General features: G+C 44.7%; 1 protein-coding gene across 1 annotated transcript in view; it reads right to left on the bottom strand.

Moving 5' to 3' along the window:
- Nucleotides 1-18,544, bottom strand: part of SEPSECS (Sep (O-phosphoserine) tRNA:Sec (selenocysteine) tRNA synthase) — a 37,495-nt gene extending 18,951 nt beyond the window's left edge. Inside the window, exons 1-8 of the mRNA XM_056125585.1 lie at nucleotides 18,398-18,544; nucleotides 16,701-16,855; nucleotides 14,823-14,941; nucleotides 14,320-14,478; nucleotides 10,628-10,781; nucleotides 7,535-7,637; nucleotides 247-376; nucleotides 7-98 (exon numbers count right to left, since the gene is read on the bottom strand). Coding sequence (XP_055981560.1) covers nucleotides 7-98; nucleotides 247-376; nucleotides 7,535-7,637; nucleotides 10,628-10,781; nucleotides 14,320-14,478; nucleotides 14,823-14,941; nucleotides 16,701-16,855; nucleotides 18,398-18,511 — 1,026 coding nt within the window. The 5' untranslated portion in view covers nucleotides 18,512-18,544. The remainder of the gene's footprint in view (nucleotides 1-6; nucleotides 99-246; nucleotides 377-7,534; nucleotides 7,638-10,627; nucleotides 10,782-14,319; nucleotides 14,479-14,822; nucleotides 14,942-16,700; nucleotides 16,856-18,397) is intronic.
- Nucleotides 18,545-18,910: the final 366 nt, after the last annotated feature.

Here is an 18,910-nt window from a genome sequence, read left to right as displayed (position 1 = left end):
ACTTACCTTTCTTTCTTTTAACAACCTTTTGTAGCCGTTCGATCCAAGTGACAGTAAAGTGATAAGGACGTCCAGAGAAGGGGAAGCAGACGCTCTCCCTGAAACGGCAAAGAACCAGTCTCTTTCGGGAGGAAAAAAGCGTTGGAAACAAAGAGTTAAGACTTACTGGTGCCGCCCACGCACAAATGGATTCTTTCGGTTAGAATTTGTTTGTTTTTTCAGAACGACAACTGAATTATTATTTACCTGGATACATCTTGCTGATTTCCTGAATGAAGGCCTCGTTGAATCCAGCAATTATAGCGCCACCTACTGGAACCATAAAATTTTTGTCCAAGCTCTGGACGAAAGCATCAATTCTCCCAACCCGAGCCCCCTAGAAGGAAATGATACATTACCTGTTAAGTCTCTAGAATAGACAAAAACTACTCGCAAATAAGTACCATTAAAATTATTCACAGACTCAAAAATGGACTGAAGATTTTTATTTTCCTGTAACAGCTCTCGTAAAATATTTTCAAGGATTTTTTTTTTATATATATATTGTTTTGAGGAGGCCACACCGGGTGGGGCTCAGGGCTTACTCCTGGCTAGTTCTGTGCTCGGGGATCACTGCTGGCGGGTTTGGGGCACATCACGGGGTGCCAGGCACTGAACGTGGGCTGGCCATGAGCAAGGCTAGTGCAATGCTGTACTACTGCTCCCGCCCTGAAACACTTTGATTCTCTAAAGAGAGTTTTTAACTGCGGTTCCTTAGTATACTACTTTATACCTTAGGCTCTCCCTCCACACAGAACTCCTTCAGTGAAGACAGTACAGGGCCAGCTCCGTGGGGTGGGAGCTAGCAGAAAGGGAGTTTTCCACCTTAAACCCATTGCGCAGGTGCGTGGGCCGGGATCGCCTCCCCGTAGGGCCTGCAATGACCGTTCACTTCATGCTCCCTGTGTGAGCGGGGTTGTCCACCGCTGGCTCCTTGGGGGCCAGGGCCTCCCCCTGCTGCCGAGCTCTGTCCACGTACCCTGAGTCTCCCGGCCTCACTGGGGAAGTGGCGACCTGCACGACTAGAGTCAGCAACAAGTGCTGTTGTACCCCAACTCAACCCACCACAGAGCAAAGAACATTTTCTGTGTTTCGTATCCACTAATGGATACTTCTTGTTTTATGCACTCTTGGCAGTGTCTCTACATAACTCATTATTTCCTAATGTTGTAAGCTTAGATGATCTCATGCTACCGCAAATGAACTTCAAGTGAAAATCTAATATTCTGTGAAAAATTGCATACTTACTAGAAACGTTAAAAAAAAAAAGAGTTCTAGTCCCCATCCAACACTGTCTGTGACCTTCTGTCTAATGTGCTTCAATTTTCTCCTCTTAAACAAAGAGATACTATCTCAATTTCAATGAAGATAGTTTTTTTTCTTCCTCTTTTATCTATAGGCACAGATTTTTCAATCTGCACTTACAATCTACATTCCTATTAATACTGGGGCTGCCTCTGACCTTCATCCCCACACACTCTCTCCCTCGACATCCCTATCTCGGGGAGAGCAGGAGGCTGCAGAGCTGGGCCTAATCTCGGGGACCAGATCCGGACCACAGGTGGGGGCGGCAGGAGCCTGGGGAGGAAGTGGCTGCTGCCAAGGTCCCCGTAGGCCTCACCACCCCTGCTCTCCTCCTCCTCACCTGCTCACAAACTCTGGTCTGAGGCAATCTCCCTACATCTTGGGACAGGGGAGTGCGGCCCGGAAGGCCCAGGGAGTAAGTGACCTGAAGACACGCCGAGGAATGACAAGTCACACCCACAAGGAGCAGCTGCAGTTGCCTGTGACGGGTGTGCCAGTATGCGGTCCCTGGGCTACTGGAGGGATGGTCACGGTTCTCCCGTTGTTCATCGATTTGCTCGAGCGGACCCAGTAATGTCTCCATCGTGAGACTTGCTGTTACTGTGTTTGGCATATTGAACACGTCACAGGTAGTTTGCCACGCTTTGCCGTGCGGGCGAGATATTCTCGGTAGCTTGCCAGGCTCTCCAAGAGGGACAGAGGAATCAAACCCGGCTCGGCCGGGCCGGCTGCGCGCAAGGCAAACACCCTACCACTGTGCTATCGCTCCAGCCCGCTGGAGGGACACGGGACCCTAAACTGGGACAAGGGGTAAGGAACAGCCAGCACCAGCCTCGGTCAGAATCCTGCCTCGCCAGAACACAGGACGCCCTCAGGAGCGGCAACATGGTCAGGCCTAAGGACACAAAGGAGCATGGGGTCGGCCTCCAGGGCTGAGTGGCCCACAGAGGCCACTGGGCGAGAAGGGTGGTCAGGCACATACCCAGCGGAAATTAACCGTGCGCTCTAGAAAGGGCAGGGCAGGGCTGTGCAGTGAGCTCACCCCCTCTCCTCGAGGAACACACAGCCGGCACTGACCACCCACCCCTCCCGAGAACAAAACAGGCCAATGACTGCCAGAACGCACCCAGAGCTCACTATGGATAGTGGCGACATCAGGTTCTTAACTCCCTGCACCGTCACACCTCTAGGACGGCCACCACAGAGAGGAACAAGGGAAGGGACAATGCAAATCAAGTGGCCTGTCTGAGGTCCAGAATGTAGCGAGGGGCCGGAGCGATAGTACAGCGGGGAGGGCGCTTTTCTTGTAAGTGGAGGCCCCGGGTTTGACCCCACCTCGACAGTCTGTGGGGCGCCAGGAGTAACTGAGCCTCGCTGGATGTGACTAAGAGGGAAGGGGAGAGAGCAATTAAGGAACAGCACACACAGCTGGGATTAGAGTCCAGCAGCCCCGGGCTGAAGGTGACCAGACAATACTGCCAAAGCACGGGGCTCAGAAGCCAAGCCACCTGGACGAGAACACATGACCTGGGCAGCTTTCCCGTACCTCCAGCGAACCCACGCGGGACACCCTGGGGACCCCGAATCCTCACTGCCCCCGACTCCACACGCTGCCCCCGTGCATCCTGCCTCTCCCAACTTCTAGTAACTCGGCCCAAGCACCCCCCTTCTACACATGCATGTACACACACGCAGGCAGGGGGCCGGGGACTGCGTCATACCTCCCAGCCCAGCCTGTCTGCGGCATGGGCACCTGCTGGCCGACGCTGTGCCCCACATCACTCTGCTGCGCAGAGCCTCCCTGGCCGACAGCCACACACCTGGAAGGCAGCCCTCAATCTCGTCACTACCCTGGAGCCTTCACCTGGGCTGGCTGCCTGGCTGCTCCTGAGCACTGCAAACACCAGGCCGCCGGGGGTCCTGATCCCGTGCTATGCTGTGGAGTCTGAGGCCGGCTGCTGAGGCTCCTGGGACACTAGACAGCTCATCCCCCCTCTCCCCCCTGCTCCCAGGTCCCTCCGTGTACACGGACACCCTCAAGCCAGTGTTTCTCAGGATGGGTCTCATTTCCTGTTTGCTGTCTGCTTCTGCTCCATCAGGGGACGGAATTTCTTGTATTCGTTACTGCATCCCCAGGGCCAGTCCCCCCCCACCAACCCCAGTGCCTGGGACCACACTGGGAACCTCACCAGTACTTGCACGGATGGACAACTGAGTCTGTGACTAGTACTAACACTCACTTTCTCTAATTCATAATAAGCAAAGTTCCTACTTCCAATAAGGTATGTGAGTTCACAAAGCAAAATGCTTTGTGTGTGTGGGGGGGGAGGGAGGGTCTGCGACGCATGTGTGTTCGGTGGCTCTGTTCAGTGGCCCAGAGCCACCTCCCCAAGCCTCCCCAACAGAGAGGGGATGGGGGTGGGACAGGACACCACAGCCTGATGGTGAAAATGGCCCGCTTAATGCAGAGCTGCTAGCATAGTTACAGAACATCTGAGGGGGCCTGAGGTAAGGACAGAGGAGATTGATCATTTATAGAGATAAACATTTGGCAGAGGAAATTCTCTTGGGGAGATTAACTCAAGGAGACACTCTGTCTCCCAGGGACATCTACATTGCTTTTATCTTTCCCTCTTGTTCTATATGTTATCAATACTTGCAGTTGTCTGGATAAATACAGTAAGAGACAAAGATCCCAACACTTAGTTCTCGGGGCTCTGAGAGCAAGCAAGGCTTTTACCGTAAATCCCAGACAAAGTCCTCAGGCCAGTTCAGCTTGCCCTTCCTCATGGGGGTTCCTGTCTCTTAAACTGCAACAGCTTGCATCAAGATCATGCATTTATGCTTTCTAGAAAGTCCTATTTCAATGCCGGGGTAGCTTTGCCACTCGCCCTGAGTCCATCCCAGTCTCATGGTGGGACCTCCCTTTTGGGGTATTAGAAACTACAGCAACTGAAGCCTGAGTCAACTTATTATGACCAAGTAATTTTGCCCAGGAGTAGATATATTTTAGACACATCAACTCCCAAATATTTGGAGCATAGCATTAATGGCCTTTCTGTGTTTAACCAAAGAACATTGCCCTATAGTAAAATATGAAAAGGGGAAATAGAAAAGCAGGTACCAATGCTCAGCACTTCAAAGACAAAGCAGTACAAATACAAAGTTCAGAATCACCAGAAATTTTTGGCTTATAAGTAATCAAGACTGACTCAGGGAACTGCTACAATGACAGGTAAAGTACAAAGGAATGGTCAAAGACAAACTTTTAACTAAATCAGGGATGCTAGCAAGAGCATGAAGCTTCTCTGGGAGGAGGAAGGGACAACTCACTGATGAAGCCTAAAACACTTAGGGTTGATATCCAACAAGCTGCGCATTATTCTTCCATGTTTCTTGACTACTGTACTCCTCACCATCAATCCCTCTTAATATACACACTCCAAGAGCTCAGTCCATTTTACTCATACACAAAAGTGCCAACCTCCACTACCCAACCACTGCCATGCTCCAAGCCACTTTCCACACACTCAGACTGAGCCTCACATATGAGTGAACATATTCCTAGACACATCATAAGACACTCCCTACCCATTTTCCATAATTACCACACCATATTTGATGGGGTTCAGACAGTAGGCAACATAATGACTAATGATCAATGTCCTGGGCTGGGGTGGAGCGTGGGAGGTGGAAGGGATGCTGGGACCATTGGTGGTGGAGAATGGGCACTGGTAGAGAGATAGGTACTCAATCATTGTATGACTGAAACGCAAGCACGAAAATTTGTAAGTCTGTAACTGTACCCCACAGTGATTCACTAATAAAAAATTTTTTAAAAATTAAACAAATTGTTACTAGCATAACAAAATACATTTATATCAGAAATAATACACTTAAACGCATACTGATCAAAGGGGGTGAAGAGATAATACAGTGGGTAGGGCACTAGCCCTGCACATGGCCAACCCAAGTTCAATCCCTGGCACTCCATATGGTCCCTCAAGCCCCACCAGGAGTGATGCCTGAGCACAGAGCCCTGAGCACTGCCAGGTGTGATCCCAAATCAATAAATACCACTACTTGTTAAATAAAAGCCCAGTTCAATGATTTCATGTACAAAATGTGCATTTTTAATATCAATGAACATGGTTTAAGAAGGGAGGGGGGAATGAAGAGGAAGAAGTCGGGGGAGTGTTATTTTACATACCGTTATGTCCTATAGGGTGGCTCTAGGAAGGTGAGGGGACAAGCAGCTCCCCAGGAGTGCAATCAGGAGAGTGAGCAGAGTGGAAGCCTGACGGTCTGTGCAGGGGGAGCAAGGGGGGAGCAGACCCAGGGCGAGCGTGGCCCAGACAGCAGGGCGGAAGGAGAGGAGCAGAGAGTGCGCGCAGAGGAGCTGCCCGGGCCTGAACACACAGGCCGGGCCTCTAGACTCACATTCCGAACAGTACGGGAACACCTACTTCCAAATTGGGACCCAGAGCGGATTACTCGGATACAGCTGATGCTCTTAAAAATACAATTTTAGAAAGGCTGCAAGACTCCACCATCACACCGCACAAGGTTTATATAAATGAAGTCCTTTCCAGTCAAGGACACTAAGGTAAAGTCACTCCTTAAATATTAAATACGTGAATTATCAATAGCTTGAAAAGCATCCGCCTCAAATAATGCTATTTAAAATGTGATGCGGGGACCTAATAATGGTTGCACTGAACGTCTTTTTGTTTAAATGCTGCAGCTTCCAAGAACCTCCTGTGAGGACTTACTGCGGTGTTTAAAATACTATCTTAGGGCTGGAGCGACAGTACAGCAGGAAGGGTGTTTGCCTTGCACGCGGCTGACCTGGCTTCAATTTCCAGCATCCCATATGGTCCCCTGAGTACAGCTAGGAGTAACTCCTGAGAACAGAGCCAGGAGTAATACTTGTGCATCCCCAGGTGTGACCCAAATAGCAAAAAAATAATAATAATAATAATAATTAAAAAAAACAAATTAAAATACTATCTTCCAGTATAAAACCCATCTTATTATTTCATGCTTACTTTGGACAACCTGGCAGGCTACCGAACGTAACCTGCCCTCACGGCAGAGTCTGGCAAACTCCCCGTGGCATACCCAATATGCCAAATACCAGTAACAATGATGGGTCTCGTTCTCCTAACCCTGAAAGGGCCTTGAATCTCAGGGCTAGGATGAAGAAGATGTTACTGGGGCCTCCTCGAGGCAATCGACGAACAACAGGATGGTTGTGATCGTGATCCAGTATGTAGGAAAACAAGAATCTTGACAAGAAAACATTCTCAGACAGTTTAAAATATACACTATGTTTGGGGGTGGGGTGGGGATGTGGCTAGCCAGTTTGCCAGTTTGCCAGCACCAGGCCACTGGCCGATGGTAACAGACCGTGAGTGTGCCCAGGAAGTGTGGGGGGAGGCTGGAGGACAACCCCAGGTGGAGAGATGCTGACAGTCCCACGGAGGCGATGGCGCTGGCCAGCGCTGGCCACCAGGGAGCAAAGTCAGTGCAGGAGGGGCAGGGCCAGAGAGCTGGCTCAGAGGGCCGAGTGCATTCTTTGCCATCCCGGCCACCACCCCGTCCCCCAGCACCGCCAGGAGTGACAGCCACGCACCATGCCCTGGGGAGCACCCGAGCACGGCCGGTGTGGCCCAAGCAGAAGCTGGAGGTAATAAGCCACGGAAGTCATTCTGTGTTGATTCTGGCCACAGCACCAGTCACATTCTCAAAGTAACTTAAACAGTAACTTTAAGAAAAGTCTGGATGTTGGGGCTAGAGCAATGTGATACCACAGAGGGTAGGGCGTTTGCCTTGCACGCGGCCAACCCGGGTTCGATTTCCAGCATCCCAGATGGTCGCCCGAGCACTGCCAGGAGTAATTCCTGAGTGCATGAGCCAGGATTAAACCCTGTGCATCGCCGGGTGTGAGGAAGGAAGGAAGGAAGGAAGGAAGGAAGGAAGGAAGGAAGGAAGGAAGGAAGGAAGGAAGGAAGGAAGGAAATTCTGGATGCAAATGTTCCATGGTCTATGAGGCTAAGGGTACAGGATGGCTAAGGGTACAGGATATGCGTTTTTACTATGTTTAATTGTAAGGAGAACAAAGTCACAATCCTCTGCTATGCTGAAATCGATTTTTCTCTTCTGGCCCTATCTCTTTAAAGTCTCCTACCTGCTGAATGAGATGCATACACTTGGAAGACTGCACTCCGTAAGCATTGTTGACGATGTGCGGAATTCCATACTTAGCACAAATCACAGACAGCTCTTCTAACCTGCAAATACATTCAAGAGAAAGACATGGTCACACTGTGTTTGATAAATGACAACGGATTAATTTTAATTTAGTAGCTACCCTTGGCATACACCAGGCAGAAAGAAAAGTGATAAAACCGAGAACATTCACTACAATATAACCTGGATGCTTGGAAATACATATCAAGAACCAAAGACCCCGAAAAGAGTTTAATCTAACACTATCAATAAGTGAGAAAATGTGTGTTTATAAAAATGAATACAAATGGTAGCTTTAAAATTTCCTATATAAAAAGCAAGAAGCAAATTATTTATAATGATTCCTTCTAAGGTGGTGTTCAAATGCTTTGGCTACTTATCATACTAACAGCAATATCTGGAAAATAATCAGCATATCTTGAAATATTAAAAAATCTCACACTAAACATCTCATAGAGAGAAAAATACATTTTCAAAGTGATTTGATTTTTTGGCTTTGGGGTCACACTAGCTGTGCTCAGAGCTTATACCCTTGGCTCTGTGCTCAGGGACCACCAATTGTGTGGCTTGGGGAACCTTATGGGGTGCCAGGATCAAACCCAAGTCAGTCATATGAGGCAAAAGCCTTAGATGCTATATTATCTTTCCAACCCTCAAAACAACTTTAATGCATTAAAAAATACAGACCATTAAAGTATTTTCATACCAAAATAACATTTCCAGCAACTCAGATATGAAAGAATTCTTCAAACTGCTGCTGATTTTAAATTCACTTTTTTTCATTTGACACTTATATTTAGGCAATTTCAGATTCTAACTTTATGCAAAGTAAGATAATAAATTCCAATTAGCACATAATAAATAGATAATTTTTCACAAAACTAAATATTCCTTGCAACTGAGGTCATTGCTAATAGAAATGTCATCACAGTATGAGGCCAAAACTAAATCCTATGGTTGAATAAATTTGTTCTCATTCTCTTTCTACAACTGTGTTAAGAATTTAGAAGGGAAATAATCTTTACCATAATATATAAAGTTATTTTCTAAGGCTGGGGAAAATGCTTAGAGGGCTAGAACACATGTTTCTGCATGTAGGAGCCCAGGTCTGACCCCCTGACAACACACTATCCCCTGAGCACCCCCCCAAGGGATCCTGAACAACAGCCAGCCAGGTCCCCCCAAAAAAAGCACAGAGCCAGGACTAACCCCAGAGCATCGCCGGATGTGGCCCCCACAGAATATTCATTCTTTTTTAATAAGACATTACATAATGTTGCTATCTATTTTCACATAATGGGTCTTTTTCAGTACATGTGCAAAGTCGTTAAACACCAATAGCACTGACATTAATCTATTTGTCAATTTTCCATTAATTTCCATGAAGTTTTTCACAAACTGACACAGAAAACCTTTCTTTTAAACTACTCACATCTTTATCAGATACTGATAATTCTTCATAAAATGAAAGGTACTTTCACATGTGTTTGTGTTCTAATGAAAGTATCTTTGATGACAAGTTTCCTCCTTTTTGTCTTTTAATTTTTTTATTGAATCACAGCGAATTACAGAGTTACAAAGTTATTCACAATTGAATTTCTGGTGTACATTATTCCAACACCAATCCCATCACCAGCTGACAAACTCCCTTGAGAAAAAGACACCATAAACTATTTAAACAAGAAAAAAAAAGCACTTAAGCAAGTTTTAACTGTTCTGAATAAATCTGTTTGCGCATAGCAAAAAGCAGAAAGTTAGTAAAGTTTATTCTGTGTAAACTGAATCCAAACTTAACTGAATCCAAGCTAATTTAAGGTATTTGTTAGAAGAAATAATACCCATCCCTTTCTTTAGCATTTCCTTTGGCTTTGAGCCATGATACTCTGTCCAATTTATTAATTAAAACAGTGAAAATATATCTACCCATTAAAATTAATAAGGAATTAGGGCTAATGTGGAGACATTAAAATGCATTTTGAAGTTTCATAAAATCAAAAATCCAACTTAGGAAATGCATACCATTTTCCTCATGCTCACAATTATCAGAAATGTAAGTTATAAAGCACTGCTAAAAAGTGGGAAAATGAGAATTTTGCTATGTAATAAAATCTTAATTTTTCTAAAGGATATAATATCTATTGGATCTCTAATGCTATACCAAGCATACTGTAAATATTAGCAAGTAAGTTGGTGAAAATGAAACAAAAACAAAAAACTACCCTCAAGGACAAATAATGAAACTATAACAAATATTCGTATGCTATTTTAGACATGTAATTTACTTCAATCGCATTAAAATTTTTTCTATATTAAACTACTAAAAAAGAAAAAGATGTCTAATATTCAATAAAAATTTATAATCTACTTGAGCACTGTAGCACTATCGCACTGTTCTCTCGTTGTTCATAGTTTTGCTCAAGTGGGCACCAGTAACATCTCCATTGTGAGACTTGGGCTGTTCAATACAGTATTCAAAAATGAATCCAACTTTCGGGCAAAATGATTTTAACGCAACAAAAATATTCCTGCCAAAACTAGATATCTTTATTAGTAGAACCAAGTTTATTACAGTACTTGAACTAAATTTTGTGAGCATCCTTTCTTTTTGCTTTTTAAAAAACAAAACAAAACAAAAAAACACTTGCATGTTTCTCAAAATGCAAAGACAACCAATCTGTACACCTATGTGGGAGAGGAAAACATCATTTATCCTTATAAAATCACACTGTTAAATAACGAGGGAAGATACTGAGCAATAAGAAACAGAAAAAGACCCGGAGAATAGGCTTCCCAGCCCCTCTCAGTGATAACGGGGTCTCCACTCAGCTGTCAAGGCTCTTATTCCAGTCAAAGCACTGTAGGCCACACAGTGAGAAAGCAGTATGTTTCTGCACATGGGCAATCTACTTCCTTAAACACATGACCGACTCACCTATCTGCTGGCAAATGAGTATATGTGAGAATTAGTGTTACCTGCATTTTACCTAAAGACGAATGAACCCCACAGGGATGAGATTCACAAATCATTTACCGATCAGGCACCCGTGGAGCAAAACAGGACGTGGTCGAATGAACACACAGAATGTAATCAGGCCCAAGTTCCTGAACTTTAGCCTCCACCGCGGTCAGGTCTGTGCGCAGCTCATCACCTTCTAGAATGTTCTCTATCACCACGGGCTCAAAACCTAATCAAGCCAAGCAGAAATGAACATGTCAATGTACACTGAAATCAGGGAAGAACCTGGAGCTCCAGGAAGCCGTGCAATTTCTCTACACAAGTGAACTCTGCATAGTGATTTTGGTCAATAAGCCCTCCCTCTGGTAATAAAGACCCAACTCAATACTGATTGGAGTCAAAGGCAGGTCAAAAGAACTAGACCTCACGGAGAATCACAAATCCATTTAAACACTTTGCTCTGAGAAAGATTAATTCTGTAAGGGAAAACAAAGCTTTAAAAGAAAAGAAGGAACAGTCATTGATGACAAAATAAATCAAACTCAATTTCAGTCCAGAGAACAATCTATTTTAGTCAATGGCAATAAACTTCACTTTCTTGAAGATGAACAAAAAAATAATAATTCAATTATTAAAACAAATCAAAAACATCAACTCCATTAACAGTCAAAAATAAATGTGGTGCACATCAACAGCTTAAAGGTAGTAATTGATCTTTTCATAACCTCCTAAATTTTAAATATAAAAATTACTTTTAAATTTTTATTTGAATTAGCCAACTAACACATGGTAAAAGTTCTACCCACACAACAAAGGTCCAAAGGAAACATAATGGTAAAACTGACCCACATAACATAGTTTGGGGGAGAAGGGGAGAGAGGGGTGTTGGGTTCCTTACAGGAGGAAGATAGGGACACTGGTGATAGGTCTGGTGTTGAAATTATATGCATGAGAAACCATTATTGATAGTACTGCAAACCACAGAATCTCAAATTAATAATATATTTTAAAAAATAAAATAAAGAGAACTGTCAGGAAAAAAGTTCCACCCATGTAATTATGGAAGCCTGTATGTTAATATTTAGATATCCATAAACTTAAAAAGTTGTTATCTGGAGCCAGAGAGGGTAGGGCACTTCCCTTGCATGCAGTCAACCTGGTTCAATCCCTGGAAACACATATGGTCCCCCGAACTAGCCAGGAGCGATCCGTGAGCACAGAACCAAGAGCAAGCTCTGAGCATCATCAGAAGTGTCCCCCCCTCCACCATAAAGAAAAAGGTTGTTATCCGATATATATACAGAAATTATACAAAGTATTAAGCACTTGTGATACTAGGCAATAATTAGACATGGAAGTACAACATAACTAAGACTTAGAACTTGTTTTAGGGGAGACCAGGGCAAGTGGAGTTTTGGGGTCTTACCCAGCTATGTTCAGGCTCACTCTGCTGGTGCCAGGGGCCACATGTGGTATCAGGGATCAAACCTCATCAAATCTCAGAAGCCCACATGCAGGGCATACGCCCTGCACACTGTGCTATCTCCCCATCCCTAAGTCTTAGAATTTGGATAGAAAATAAACAGGAAATTCTGCAGATAACGTTATTTGAACATCTATTTCCCTAAATACCAAATGTAGTGGCAGGCTAGATTCATGGATTTAAGAGTTATAAGGGATTTAGAAACTATTAGCTCAACTCCCTCATTTTGAAGATAAGGGAGCCAGAGTTCAGGAAGATTAAGAGGCTTCCCAAGGTCACACGATCAGTTAAAACAAAGTTAAGAGCAAGTAATTTCGAGTTTTACCTTCTGCACCAATTGTTCACCCCAAAGAAAGTGAAGTTTATTGCGATTGACTAAATAGATTTTTTTCTCTGGGTTGAAATCGAGTTAGATGTCTGCATTCTAGCTGCAGAATATAAAATCTCAAGCCCTCTAAAAGTCATCAATCCAAATATATTTGTTCAGAGATGTCCCAAGTTTGTTATCTCTACCTAAACAAACAAACATTTACCAAAGTCCAAGGGAGAGCAAATTTTTCTCATTATTTCTAAAATTTTGGGGGGAAAAAATTCTGTAGACCAGCTTTTTAAACTGGGGACTGCAGCCCTAGGTGCAAGCACACACCTGAAGATGTTTCCAAATAAATTATGGGGTTTTTTCAATCAGTAAATGTTTGATTTGGAATACCTATTTCTCAGCACTGGGATTGTATAAAAATTTCTCAAGAAAATGGATAACAAGAGGAAAAAAAGTCTAAGACGTCCTGAACTAGACCCAATCCTATTTTTGCTTTCAAACAATTAAAACACATGTTTTTTAAAGACTAACTCTGAGGCTGGAGCAATAGCACAGCGGGTAGGGCGTTTTGCCTTGCACACGGCCAACCCAGGTTCGATTCCTAGCATCCCACATGGTCCCCGGAGCACCGCCAGGAGTAATTTCTGAGTGCAGAGCCAGGAGTAATTCCTGAGTGCAGAGCCAGGAGTAATCCCTGTGCATCTCCGGGTGTGACCCAAAAAGCAACAACAACCAACAAAAAATTTTAAAAACAATCTCTACCTTGCTTCCTTAGATACCATCCTAAAAGTAATAACTATCATAATAATAGTTCTAAATTATGGTAATAAGGCATAATATGATTTTGAAAAAGTTTTCAGTTTTTCAAATATGGCGATGTTTTTCAAAAGTTTGACATACCGTGATTTGATTTGGATAAGAGACTTGACAACTTATATGCTACTTCAAATAATTAATATGTTTTTTAAAAGTCATGAAGTTTCTGCTACATGACCTTATTATAAGCCCCTTTACATCAGCTTTTCAGGACTATTTAAGCAATGTAAATGAAGTCCAACAGTTTCATTCAGACTAACGCTACTCAAAAATATCTTAAATTAAGCAGGTCAATACAATATGCCAATTTGAGACTTTGGTCTCACCCATACTGTGTGATGCCTGTATCCTTGCATTCTGATTCATGGTAATAACATGGTTAGTATACATTCATCGAACATTCCAGATGCACCACTTTTTGCTCTGGGGACAGCTACTGAGCATTTTCATGTGTCATCCCATTTACTCCTCACAATAGACCAGTAATCATATTCCCACTTAAGAAACAGGAACCTATAATTCAGCTTTGATTCCCTTTCTGAATACACACCCAAACAGATTCACAGCAGGGATGAGACAGGTAGTTGTACACTTCTGTTCTCTACAGCATGACTGCCAAGCACCAAAAGGTAGAAACAACCCAAGTGACCAACAATGAATGAATGAATGAATGAACAACATGTGAGTTACAGGCAAAGAGGTACCATTCCATTTTTAAAAAGGAAATTCTCATCCATGCTCTATTATAGATAAACCTGCAGATACGTGCACGCTGAATGAAGTAAGTTAGTCATGGAAGAATAAACACCGAATCATTCCGCTTCTACAAAGGATCTGGAGTAGAAACTCATAGACAGAAAGGAGGATGCTAGTTCTGAGGACCCGGGAGGACGGAGGAGGAGTAACTGAGGGTAGAGTATCAGTTTCGGAGAATGAAGAAGTTCTGAAGACGGGCAGTTGTGGCAACTGTACACAGCAACACATACACACTTTAAGCCACAGAATTGCAGACTTAAAAATGGTTAGAACAGCAGATTTTCTATTTGTGTATTTTACCACAATTAAAAAGGTAGGACCGGACACAATTTCCTTTCATCTCTGAATAAACGTTTGAACTAATGAAGAGATTCTAGAGAACACTTCTCTTACCCGCAGTAACCATAGATTTAAAGCAGGATTTCTGATCTATCCGTGGCCATATAATATACTTCGCCTTTGGTCTTTTGTGTCGCAATGTTAAAAAACACAAGGTTAGACTCATACCAGTTGCCATAGGAACTACAAAGCAGTTGGCCACCGTCTGGACACCTGTGAAAGAGAAATAAAACAGAAAACAGTCATTCCACAGTTAGAACCAGCTTCCTTTTTAAGAAATTACAGACTTCTCTCCAATACTAAGTTATCAGTCACCCTAGCATGGCTTCTACACTCGCTCTAGAAAGCTCACTGCCAAATTCACGCTCCAGGCCTATGGCTCTATTAAGAATTAATGGCTATTATCTCATTCAAAAGGTCTTCACGTGTGTGTCTATATTACTTTTTTTTTCTTACAAGTCATTCATCATTTTTTGGAAAGAGGCATTGTAATAAATATTAGAAAAAGGTGAGTGCAGCTGGTCAGAGAGAAGTATTATGATTAACACAGTACATACCAGCCAATTTTATGATGTCCAGAACCAAAGAATTGGTAATTTTGTTCAATAGACTAGAACCTGCAGCTTTGGGTTGCACGGCAGAAATATCACCCGATCGTCCAATTCCATGAATGAACCTGAGCAAAAAATGGGCCAACAACTGGACAAAAATATTCAGTGTTCTAAGTAATCTACCATACATTATACAAATATAACTGACCAAAAAGTACCAGAAGCAATTTTTGACTATTATAGATGTATCTGATAAAATCCTAATAATGTGCAAATAACCTGGAAATTGAAACAAATTCATCAATTACTCCGTGGCGGGCAGTCTTCCACAGAGGTGACTGTCAATTTCCTTTCTTCCCATGCCCATATGCCACACCAGGAGATGGAGTCTAATGCCTCTCCGCTTGAAATCTCGGCCTCACGAGACCAAGAAGAATCTAGCACAGATATTGGTCCGTAACATATGAGCTAGGTCTTAAGAAGCCTCCAAGTTTCCTCCTAGCATTTGGGAAGGGCTAGTCAGCCTTTTACCGTCCAGCTCCCTGCTGGGAAAGCCTCAAGACACATGGAAAAAATTGAGTCATCCTGAATAAAGAAACTAGTTGGACCATCAGATGACTCAACTCTCAGCAAACATCTGATGACAAAGGCAGGAGAGACCCAAACAATAATCTGAGTCAGGCCCATGGAACAACGATAGACAGTAATCGGTTGTTTTAAGCACTTAAGTTTCAGAGTGGTTTTGTTAGCAAAAACTGAAACCAGAACATGTACATTAACTTCTTTCTTTTTTGCACACTGGGATTATCACAGAACACTAGTCACATTTGACTAGTACTGATAAGCAAAATATTTTTCAGCATATATTACCAAGCTTGCTACCAGCCCAGGGTAAGCAGGCATTTATCATACAACTATCAATGGTTTTGACTGCAATTGTTTGTATTGAAATAAGTTTCTACCATTCCTATGAAAACTTCATCACAGTTTATTATCATAGGAGACAAGATTCGGAGTTTATCTATATTTCAAAGAAACACTGAAGAACAGAGGGATAGAGAGGGATGGTCATAAACAGAACCAGAGTCAAATGATTATCAAAACTGACAAAAAGCTTCCCGGAATAATAATGGGGGGGGGGGGAATTACTAAACTTAAGATTGTTCATCGATTTGCTCGAGCGGGCCCAGTAACGTCTCCATTGGAGATTTTGTGGTTACTGTGTTTGGCATATCGAATACATCACGGGTAGCTTGCCAGGCTCTGCCATGCGGGCGAGATACTCTCGGTAGCTTGCCGGGATCTCCGAGAGGGGCGGAGGAATCGAACTCGGGTTGGCCATGTTGGCCGTGTGCAAGGCAAATGCCCTACCGCTGTGCTATCACTCTTTAATATACCTTTTTTAAATCTATCCCAACAAACCAAGTTACCTAGAATGCACACTTAGTTCAGAACAGATTTAAAATAGTTTAAAAGTGCTACCTTTACATTATTCTTTCAAAAATTCAACATTAAAAAATAAACATGGAAAACTATAAACTATACCTTAAGCTCTTATGATCAGATTAGGCTAAACGAAACAGATCATTTAGCCAACACTGTTAACCAGACAGAGCCTGACAGGGTAACACCATGTACTGGAATTTTTATCCTTTCTTCCCTCCCTTCCCCAGTGTTTGAGATCAATACCATAGACTGTACCACTGAACTCCGCTGTCCTAAATAACACCTGCTCAGACCATTATTCCCATCTTCCTGTTGCATCAAATGGTCCATTTGAACAGAGAAGCTGCTTACAAAGGGACACTTGATAATTCCCTATGATGCCTTTAGCTTTGTTATAAATGAGGAAAATGTTTTCACAAGCTACAAAAACAAACGTACCTGTAATGCCGCCGGGCGACTAAAGCCGAAGCCACTCTCCCTTCCCTTTCTCCCACACCACAATTGCCCAGGAAATTGTTGCTATCCATGATTGCCAATTCATGTAGGAAGAGTTCAAGTGTACTTTCATCCCAGCCGTCCTCTGGACACTTGCCCTTAAAAGAGACAAATAAAAAGCGGACACCCATTATATTAAAGAAAACTAAAGGGGGCCACAGACATGGCTCAGTGGTCTGGAAGCACATGTTTGGCATGCAGGAGGTCGGGGTTTGGGGCTTGATCACCGGGGACCTCCATCCCAAAAGCACCCCACAGGAGCGACCCAACCACCCTCAAAGAGCATCCCTGAAATGTACACTGGTGGAGGGACAGGTGTTGGATCACTGTATGACTGGAACCCAATTCTGAACAGCTTTGCAATTGTCTAGCAGTGATCCAATTTGAAAAATATTTTTAAATAATAATGTTAAAAAAATAATAAGCTCGTGGTCTATGTGGGTTTTGTATATTAAATATTTAAGATAGGAAAAAAATCTCTGAGGATTACTCCATAGCTTAGAGGCCAGCCGGGAATCCTAGGGGAAAGGGTAGCTCAGATAGAGAAGGGAGCACCAAATAAAGGGTGTTTGGAGGATCCTCCCAGGAGGGGAGATGCATGTTGAAAGTAGACTATGGACTGAACATGTTTGCCACTCAATGCCTCTTTTGCAGACCACAACACCCAAAAGGAGAGAGAGAACAAAAGGAAATGCCCTGCCACAGAGGCAGGGTGAGGGGTGGGGGTGGGGGGGTGAATATTATCCATGGTGGTGGAAAATGGGCATTGGTGGAGGGATGGGTATTTGATCATTGTATAATCGAAACCCAAGCACAAAAATTTGTAAATCTACAACTGTACCTCATGGTGTTTCACTAATAATAATAAAAAAAAAATCTCTGAGCATTGGGGGGTGTGGCCTAAAACCAAAAGAAAAAACAAAAAAGAAACTGATTGTTCCCTAGACTCTTACTTCAGTGATTCTAAAGACTTCTTAACGTGTATTCTACCATGTTCCTGTCTTTAAAACATGAAGCTAAAAATCACCGTTGTGAAGAGGAAGAGATGGGAGGTAAGCCAAATTGGCAAAACGTTCGGGCCATGCATGTTACAAGTCTTTGATTGCGAGAAGTGAAGCGACGGTCAAGGCTGGCTGGGCTGTGTAAACTGCAGTACAGAAAAGTAACCGAACACCAGCAAGTACCCCCCATCTGCAACGGAGGCCGCAGCCACAATCAGGGTGGTACAACTAAAAGGCTGCGACTGTAGCAACCAGAAAGCTCAGGAGGGGGGGGTCGGGGGGAGGGGTCAGGGAGGCGCTAAGCCGGGCAGGTGCGCTGCCTGGAGGGCCCAGCCAGGTCGAGGGTTCCAAAGGAAAGCAAGCTCCCGGGTGCTTCTGCGTGCGGAGAAAGTGGAGGTGCGAACTTTGTCCTTTGCACACATACACACCCCCAAAAGAAGGGGGCTGGGGGGAGGGGGTGGAACGGAGCGAGCCGGGATTTCCCTTCACTCCGGCTCTACATCCCGACGCCCCACCTACAACCCCCACCCGGGTGACATCTCTGGGGGCTGCAGGTGGGAGAAGGCAACGGAGTGCAAGCCGGGCGGCGGGCGGGGGGTCTCGGCTGCGGCCGGGGTGGGGGGCCCGACGGCTCGCTACCTTCTCCAGAAGCAGCCGGATGAGGTGCTCGTGCGAGCGGCGGGCCTCACAGCCCTGCCGCACGTAGGCGGCGGACACGAGCCGCTCGCCCGCCGCGAAGCTCTCGCGGTTCATGCCGGCGGGGGGCGACGGTGCGGGGACCACGACACACACACACACACGACGGGGCCCCGGCGGCAGCTGACTTCCTGGACGGTACGGGCAGGGCCGAGGGACAAAAACCCTCTTGGCCTCGCTTCGCCCCTGCGCGGGCCCACGCCTGGCGCATGCGCAGCCGCCTTACGCCGAGCCCGAGCCCCGCCCGGTGCGTCCGATTGGAGCCTCGGGAACCGACCCGGGAGGAGCGGCGCCGCGCTGGGTCTGAGCCTAAGGGCGCTCAGCCGTGGGGACCTCCCTGGGCTCCCAAGGGAGATTTGCCGAGCCCCTGCTTCAGTCGTGCACATCTTGCACACGCAGGCCGTGTTTCCCAGTGTCCACCCTCATCGTCCTAGTTACAGCATTTCATGCTTTCAC

Source organism: Sorex fumeus, unplaced genomic scaffold (assembly GCF_029834395.1).
Source record: "Sorex fumeus unplaced genomic scaffold, SorFum_2.1 ptg000055l, whole genome shotgun sequence".
Taxonomy (NCBI): domain Eukaryota; kingdom Metazoa; phylum Chordata; class Mammalia; order Eulipotyphla; family Soricidae; genus Sorex; species Sorex fumeus.
The sequence above is the reverse complement of the archived record's forward strand: the minus strand, read 5'-3'. Positions and strand labels throughout refer to the sequence as shown.